Raw genomic sequence first — 9,176 nt, forward strand, 5'->3', positions numbered from 1 at the left:
AGATAGGGATCAAGACCATCTCCATGGAAAAGAAATGCAAAAAAGCAAAATGGCTGTCTGGGGAGACCTTACAAATAGCTGTGAAAAGAAGAGAAGCGAAAAGCAAAGGAGAAAAGGAAAGATATAAGCATCTGAATGCAGAGTTCCAAAGAATAGCAAGGAGAGATAAGAAAGCCTTCCTCAGCAATCAAGGCAAAGAAATAGGGGAAAAACAACAGAATGGGAAAGACTAGAGATCTCTTCAAGAAAATTAGAGATATCAAGGAAATATTTCATGCAAAGATGGGCTCAATAAAGGACAGAAATGGTATGGACGTAACAGAAGCAGAAGATACTAAGAAGAGGTGGCAAGAATACACAGAAGAACTGTACAAAAAAGATCTTCACGACCAAGATAATCACAATGGTGAGATCACTCACCTAAAGCCAGACATCCTGGAATGTGAAGTCAAGTGGGCCTCTGAAAGCATCACTATGAACAAAGCTAGTGGAAGTGATGGAATTCCAGTTGAACTATTTCAAATCCTGAAAGATGATGCTGTGAAAATGCTGCACTCAATATGCCAGCAAATTTGGAAAACTCAGCAGGGACCACAGGACTGGAGAAGGTCAGTTTTCATTCCAATCCCAAAGAAAAGCAATGACAAAGAATGCCCAAACTACCGCACAATTGCACTCATCTCACACGCTAGTAAAGTAATGCTCAAAATTCTCCAAGCCAGGCTTCAGCAATATGTGAACCGTGAACTTCCAGATGTTCAAGCTGGTTTTAGAAAAGGCAGAGGAACCAGAGATCAAACTGCCAACATCCGCTGATCATGGAAAAAGCAAGAGAGTTCCAGAAAAACATCTATTTCTGCTTTATTGACTATGCCAAAGTCTTTAACTATGTGGATCACAATAAACTGTGGAAAATTCTGAAAGAGATGGGAACCACCTGACCTCTTGAGAAACCTGTATGGAGGTCAGGAAGCAACAGTTAGAACTGGACACGGAACAACAGACTGGTTCCAAATAGGAAAAGGAGTACGTCAAGGCTGTATATTGTCACCCTGCTTATTTAACTTATATTCAGAGTACATCATGAGAAACGCTGGGCTGGAAGAATCACAAGCTGGAATCAATATCTCTGGGAGAAATATCAATAACCTCAGATATGCAGATGACACCACCCTTATGGCAGAAAGTGAAGAGGACCTAAAAAGCCTCTTGATGAAAGTGAAAGAGGAGAGTGAAAAAAGTTGGCTTAAAGCTCAACATTCAGAAAACGAAGATCACGGCATCTGGTCCCATTACTTCATGGGAAATAGATGGGGAAACAGTGGAAACAGTGTCAGACTTCATTTTTTTGGGCTCCAAAATCACTGCAGATGGTGATTGCAGCCATGAAATTAAAAGACGCTTACTGCTTGGAAGAAAAGTTATGACCAACCCAGATAGTATATTCAAAAGCAGAGACATTACTTTGTCAACAAAGGTCCGTCTAGTCAAGGCTATAGTTTTTCCACTGGTCATGTATGGATGTGAGAGTTGGACTGTGTAGAAAGCTGAGTGCTGAAGAATTGATGCTTTTGAACTGTGGTGTTGGAGAAGACTCTTGAGAGTCCCTTGGACTGCAAGGAGATCCAACCAGTCCATTCTAAAGGAGATCAGTCCTGGGTGTTCATTGGAAGGATTGATGCTAAAGCTGAAACGCCAGTATTTTGGCCACCTCACGCGAAGAGTTGACTCATTGGAAAAGACTCTGATGCTGGGAGGGATTGCGGGTAGGAGAAGGGGACGACAGAGGATGAGATGGCTGGATGGCATCAACGACTCAATGGACATGAGTTTGAGTGAACTCCAGGAGTTGGTGATAGACAGGGAGGCCTGGCGTGCTGCAATTCATGGGGTCGCAAAGAGCTGGACATGGCTGAGCGACTGAAGTAAACATTGTCTTAAGACCTGCATTTCCCAAAATTATACAGTTCATGATTGAGTAATAAACTCAATTTATTTAAAACTACACTTGGATTCTTGGTGGTCTTTGAGTGCACTGGCACAAAACCATGGGATCAATATTTTCAAATATACAGAATAATATACACCAACAAGAAGTCACATACCAATAAAAAAAAAGGGGGGGTGCAAAAAGAAAAAAAAGTAAAAAGTCACTAGAGAACTACAAACAAATGGTTTCATACGTACTGTAAAAGTGTTGTATTTCAAATGTATAAGACTATGGTACTGATTCAGTTGGTGGCACCATCATTTCAACTTGAATCAATTTTCTGCTTCCGCAGAAATGTAGTAAAATCTCAACACTAAGAGCCTGACAAACCCTGTAGGTGCTTGCGTCAGCGATAGGAAGCCGGTGGAATGGGGTTTAGCTCCGCCCAGGCCGAAGCCCCGTCACCTTCCCCAGTAAATCCGCGTTCCTGCGGTCGACGAAATCCTCCGAGGCAGGAGCGGCGCAACTCAGACCGGCTGGTCCGACAATAAGGACGTTCTAGCCGATTGCCTACTCGGTGGTAGGGCCCGCCGCAGCCCGGCCTCCGGGCGCCGCCATGTTGGAGGCGCAGGACGGGAGCCATGGCTGCGAGCACCAGATCAGCGGCCAGAGCCGGGCCGGTTCTGCCAGGAACATGCTGGAAGTGCGTCCGGGGCTGTTCTTGGGTGGAGCCGCGGCCGTCGCGGAGCCAGACCACCTGAGGGAGGCGGGCGTCACGGCAGTGCTGACGGTGGACTCGGAGGAGCCTAACTTCAAAACGGGGGCTGGGGTCGAGGGTCTACGGAGTCTCTTCGTGCCAGCGCTGGACAGACCCGAGACCGACCTGCTCAGTCATCTGGACCGCTGTGTGGCCTTCATCGTCCAGGCTCGCGCCGAGGGCCGCGCGGTGCTGGTGCACTGGTGAGTGGTCGGGTCCGTGGGGAGAGCGACCCGCCACGCTTCTACCCTGGCCCACCTCACCCTTTCCCTCCCAGGGCCCAGAAGAGGACCACAGGGCTGTCGGGCCGCTAGGACCTCCACCCTCTTGCGTAGGCTTGTGTCAGAGAGAGGAGTGGGCAGGACACGGTCCCTTGACGACGCGCAGGCTTTTCATTCATTTTGTTTGTGTTGGTTCATTCTGCAGCCGCTGAGTTTTCGAGGGTAGGAGGAATCTTCAGATAAATGACTAAGTCTCTACATCTAAAGAGTTTAAATCTCTTCTCGAGTAGCCAGACACATACTGAGGAAATGCAGACTAGGATGCGAGGTGTGTAGTAAGAGAGATTATTGTAATAGAGGTTAAGGTTATTCAAACTTCAGAGGGAGAACAGGCTGTTTTCATTGTTTTTGTTTGAGGCAGGCGTGGCCGATGTAGGGGAGATTTGGGGAGAGAAAATTTGATTAGTACGTAGCAGTGGCAGAAAGAGTGTAATTACAAGTTTACGCTTACTGAGTCAGCAATTTTATAGCCAGCCTTTGTTATAAATATTACATAAAGAACATAAGGTAGTGATAAAATAGAAGTTTGGGACCAGATCTCCAGGGCCTTTAAAACCAAGAGCAAAAGAGTTTAGATTTGTTCTGAAGCCATTATAAGATGTTAAAAAATTAGTGTAATTATTTTTCAGTAGGTAATGCATTCACATGGTACAGAATTAAAAATGAATAAGGAAATAAAGGAATACTTCTTTTGTACAGCAGTAGTATTTCAGAGGCAAAGGATTTACTTGACTAGAAGAAGCAGACGAGAAGTGGACCCCAAACTTTACCATTTATAGGGGGTGGGTTTTTTTGTTTTTGTAATTGTTGCTGTTTGATATTTTAAAGGTTTCTTTTTCAGTCATGCAGGGGTCAGTCGAAGTGTGACTGTCATAACCGCTTTTATAATGAAGACTGACCAGCTTACCTTTGAAAAAGCCTATGAAAACCTTAAGTCTGTCAAGCCAGAGGCCAAGTGAGTTACTTGTTACAGTAATAATTCTGCTTTTGTGATGCAGTTTTATTTAAAGAAAATTTAACTCTGTATCTGTTTGCCCTTACAGGATGAATGAGGGGTTTGAGTGGCAACTGAAATTATACCAGGCAATGGGCTGTGAAGTAGATACCTCCAGTGCAGTTTATAAACAATATCGTTTACAAAAGGTTACAGAGAAGTATCCAGGTAAGTAATAATTGGCAGTATGTATTCAGTCCTTTGTGGGTGTCCCTGGTGGCTCAGCCTGGGTAAAGGATCCGCCCGCAATGTGGTAGACCTGGATTCCATCCCTGGGTTGGGAAGATCCCCTGGAGGAGGTCATCACAACCTACTCCAGTATTCTTGCTTTTGGAAATCCCATGGACTGAGGAGCCTGGTGGGCTGTATAGTCCATGGGGTTGCCAAGAGTCAGACACAACTGAGCAACTAAGCACAGCACATTCAGTCTTTTCTAGATGTAGTTTACTCTGACGCTAGATGCTTCAGGTGCATTATTTCACTTTTGAAGCAGGTACTTTTATTTCATTTTGAAACCACGGTTTAGCAAGAAATAGGTTGTTCAGGGTCACGTGGTTTGTAAATGGCTGGCTCTAATTTGAAGTCAGGCAGTCTGTGCCTGGAAGCCAAGGGCTGCATTGCTGTGCTCTCCCACCTCGTCCTCATTGCTCAACAGGGGAGACTTTTTTTAATTTCTGAGATTAGCATTTTGTTGTTTAGTTGCTAAGTTGTGTCTGATTCTCTTGTGACCCCATGGACTGGCTCCTCTGTCCATGGGATTTCCCAGGCAAGGATACTGGAGTGGGTTGCCATTTCCTTCTTCCGGGGATCTTCCCAACCTATGGATCGAACCTGCGTCTTCTGTATTGGCATGTGGATTCTTTACCACTGAGCAACTTGCCTCAATTTGACACAAACTGAATTTTGTCTGAAAATGCAGAGTTGATTTTGACAAATGGATACATTTTATGTTACGTAGAATTGCAGAACTTACCTCAAGAACTCTTTGCTGTTGACCCATCTGCCATTTCACAAGGATTGAAAGATGGGGGTCTCTACAAATGTAGAAAGTGCAGGTAAAATATTTTGTATCCTCTGGAGATTTTACTTTGTCTCAGTAGAAAAGTACTGAAAGTTTCAGTTTCTTAAAATCTTGTAGGAAGAATTTGTTTAATGGAATAATACAGAAATTTCATATTCAGATCTGGTTTCAAGAAGAATATGAATGCTTAAAAGTTACCTGGTTACTTGTAGAGATTATCAAAAATTAAAACAGTATAATCATTGTTACATTAACTTGCTGTCTAAGAAGTAGTGCACTTTTAATCTATTTTTCCATCCTTTTGGAAATCATTAATGTTTTTGTTTGTTTGGGAGTTGCAGGCGATCTTTATTTAGAAGTTCTAGCATTTTGGATCATAATGAAGGAAGTGGTCCTACAGCCTTTGCCCACAAGAGGATGACAGCATCCCCCGTGCTTTCCACCGGGAGTCAGGCTCAGTGTACATCTTACTTCATTGAACCTGTACAGTGGATGGAATCCACTTTGTTGGGAGTGATGGATGGACAGGTGAGAACACATTTTACTTTCTTTAGTTTTATTATGTCATCTGTGTTTTGTTCCTTCTTTCATTTTAAACCATACTTTAACTAGTGTTTTACTCCATCTTAACTGCTTTCTTTCTAAAGATTATATCTTTGTAGTATAGGCAAGATTCTATCAAAGATAAATAAAAACCAAGTGATCTAAAATAATGATCCATTTTTTGGTTGAGAGCTTTTGGTCTCAGTTAATTCCTTTTAAGTCTATTGTTTATATTTTTTTAAATTAAGACAAATTAGAAAATATTTAGCAAAACTTGAGCTTTGTAAGAAGTAGAGAAAATCATGGATTTTAAAATTAGATTTAAAATTTCTTCTTAATCTTCCTTTTTTCTCCTTTGGCTCTTTGTATCTCTGTTTTCTTGATTCTTTTAGTTTTATACGTTTGTTACGAGATTCTTTTTCATTTCTTACTAATTCTAAAGAATGCAGCTCATATGAGCATCCTGTGACAGCTACAACTCTTTTAGGTTTACTTGATATTAATGTAAAGATATTCCTAATCTAAGATGTAATGATGTTTAAAGATTATCTAAGTTTGTATAGTGAGTTTTTAGGAAACTCTCACTATTTCATTTGAAGAATACAATAATTTTATAAAACGGAACAGATATATATATTCACATTTTATATAGGAGGAAACTTAATCTACATTAGTTAATGTCTTGCCTAGAAGGGGGTACCCTATATTCAAACCCATGTTTTCAGATGCTGCTGGTTTATTGAGATATAATTCACTTGCCATATAATTCACCCATGGAAAGTGTACAGTTCAGTGGTTTTTAGTATGTTCACAGGTTTTAGAATCTGTCACCATTTTTATCGCTACCAAATAAACCTTGTACAGAAGTCAGTTCCTACTCTTGATACTATCTGTTGAAGTCCACTTTATCTGTTTTTTCTTTTGTGGCTTATGTTTTTGCCCTGCTGTTTTTATTTATCTTGGTTGCCTCTTGTGGTTTGTGGGATCCTGGTTTGCTGACCAGGGATTGAACCCTGGCCCTCAGCAGTGAAAGCGTGGAGTCTTAACCATTGGATGCCCAGAGAATTCCCTTGCTGCTTTTATTTAATCTGGGAAGCACCCAAGATAAAGGCATTTATTTTATTTTTTTGTGAAATATTCTAGGTCACATATGTGCATACTTATTTGTAAATTTATTTTCGTATAGAATATATACCTAAAAGTGGAATTCCTGGCTTGAAGAGTGTACATTTTTAAATATTACTAATATTCTGGGCTGACCTTAACAGTGCCCACACAAATTTGCCTTTCACTAGCGTTGAATGCATTTACTCATTTCCGCATACGTTTGGCGTATGGATATTATAAAATCAGTAAGGTTTTGCCTGTCGATGAGATAAAATTCATTAATCCTAAGGTGTCTTAATTTGAATCTCTATGACTACTGCTGAGACCAACATCTTTATCTACTTATCAGGCATTTATACTTTGTTTTGCAGGAAATTTCCTTCATCTTCTTGGTGCATTTCCATGGGTTTTGTCTTTTTCTAAGGAATTCAGGAGCTGTTTCTGTAGTCTAGTGTTACACATAATGCAGGTGTTTCCTCCAGTCTGTTGCTTATCTCAGCTTTGAGATACACAGTTTTTTTTTTTCAGTTTATTGAGATATAATTGATATACAGCATTGTGTAAGTTGAAGATGTAAAAAAAAAAATAAGTTGAAGGTGTACAGCACAAGTGGCCTAACATACATATATTATGAACATGGTTTTTTAAAATTATGGTAAAATAGTCATAACATAAATTTACCATTTTAACTATTTTTAGTGTGTAATTCAGTAGTATTGAGAATGTTCACATTGTGCAACCATCACCACCATCTTCCCCAGTTGAAATGCCATACCCATTAAACACTAATCCCCCACCGCCTCCTCCCCAGTCCCTGGCAACCACTGTTCTACTCTCTGCTTTTATGAATATGACTCCTCCAGGTGCCTTATAAATTTGTGGCTGGCTTATTGCACTTGGCATAAGGTCCCAAGGTTCATCCATGTTGGAGCGTGTGTCAGAGTTTCCTTCCTTTTTAATGCTGAATAGTATTCCATTTTATGTGTATACCACATTTTGTTTGTCTACTCAGCTATCCACGGATATCTGGGTTGCGCCCTCCCTTTGGGTATTGGGAATAATGCTGCTATGAACATGGGTATACAAATGTCTGTTTGGGTCCCTGCTTTTATTTCTTTTGAGTATATACCCAGAATTGGAATTACTGGATCATACAGTAATTCTGTGTTTAATTGTTTTGAGGAATATGGTATTTTTGTCAAACTAAAAACTTGTAGATATTTGTGTAATCAATTTTAGTTCTGAGTTTTATGTACAGACTTTCTTTATAGCTGGTTTAAAGATAAACACACAATATGGTGTGTGGATAATGAAAGATTTCTCTGTTTCACCTTGTTTATGATGAGTGTATGTAAAGTGTGGATCAGGTATGCTCATGTTACTGTGCTGTTTGCTTGAAACGCTCTAGTCTTAGTACTCGCTAATTAGAAACAACAATTTAAGTCTTTAGGTAAAAAAAAAAAAAAGTCACCATATATGCCACAGTCATGAAACCTTCTATTTCATGCCTCAGTCTTCACTTTTCTCCTTTCATTCTAGAATTAATCTATTCCTTCTCTATACTCCCAGAGTACAATGTAAACTTAACAATTATTGTAGTTTACTATCCATTACATTTCATCTCACTGATTAGATCATGAACTCCATGAAGCTGTGAGCCATGTCTTTCCATGATCTGTGTTACCAAAGAATTACTTGTTTTATATAAAAGTGAAAGAAAAAGTAACATGTCTGTTTTCTTTTAGCTTCTCTGCCCCAAATGCAATGCCAAGTTGGGTTCTTTCAACTGGTATGGTGAACAGTGCTCCTGTGGCAGATGGATAGCACCCGCTTTTCAAATACATAAGAGCAGAGTGGATGAAACGAGAATGCTGCCGGTTTGGGGATCACAAACAAGAAAAACAGGAACTTGTTACATTTGATGACGTGCTGATATGTGCTACTCTTCCTTATTGGCATCCGTGGCAGATTGTGTAGTTTTTAGGCCATTAACATTTCATTTGCAACATGAGAAGATAAAATCACTTGATGTTACTTAGAAATTATACATTATCAGCTTCTTATACTGTCTAAGTAGATTACTTTGTATAGAAGTCAGAACTTTTTAATCATGTAAATTATACTTTGATATTAAAATCTTCTATAACCTGGATACTTTCCTTATTTCATATGTATTAAAAGTTGTGATTTTTTTTCTGATCTTTTAAAAAAATTTTTTAATTGGAGGAAAATTGCTTTACAATCTTGTGTTGGTTTCTGCTGTAGAAAAATGCAAATCATCCATAATTACACATATGTTGCTTCCTTAAAGTTGTGATTTTTGGAATGTTAGTTATGAATTCCTCAGTTCTAGATGGACAGAATAATGTCCGAAAACTTAAAACTGTCATATTTAAGTGACATCCTTTTATTTCTAGAAATGTAAAGCAAATTTGCTTGGATGTGTTTTGACATTTTCTTTTAAGGGACATTAGTAAAGCTACCTGAGTCTGGATTTTTCTTGGAAATGTAGAAGGAAAGGACATCAGTAAAATGCTGACTAA

The 9,176-nt window shown here is 39.8% G+C and overlaps 1 protein-coding gene across 1 annotated transcript; it reads left to right on the forward strand.

Annotated features, from left to right (window-relative positions):
* The first annotated feature begins 2,512 nt into the window (after positions 1–2,512).
* DUSP12 (dual specificity phosphatase 12) lies at positions 2,513–8,785 on the forward strand. Its single transcript, XM_004002704.5, has 6 exons — positions 2,513–2,890; positions 3,810–3,923; positions 4,012–4,130; positions 4,921–5,017; positions 5,325–5,511; positions 8,379–8,785. Exons 1-6 carry the CDS (start codon positions 2,547–2,549, stop codon positions 8,553–8,555), a joined length of 1,038 nt encoding a protein of 345 aa, XP_004002753.2. The 5' UTR covers positions 2,513–2,546; the 3' UTR covers positions 8,556–8,785.
* Positions 8,786–9,176: the final 391 nt, after the last annotated feature.

The sequence above is a fragment of the Ovis aries genome, chromosome 1, assembly GCF_016772045.2.
Source record: "Ovis aries strain OAR_USU_Benz2616 breed Rambouillet chromosome 1, ARS-UI_Ramb_v3.0, whole genome shotgun sequence".
In the NCBI taxonomy this organism is placed as follows: domain Eukaryota; kingdom Metazoa; phylum Chordata; class Mammalia; order Artiodactyla; family Bovidae; genus Ovis; species Ovis aries.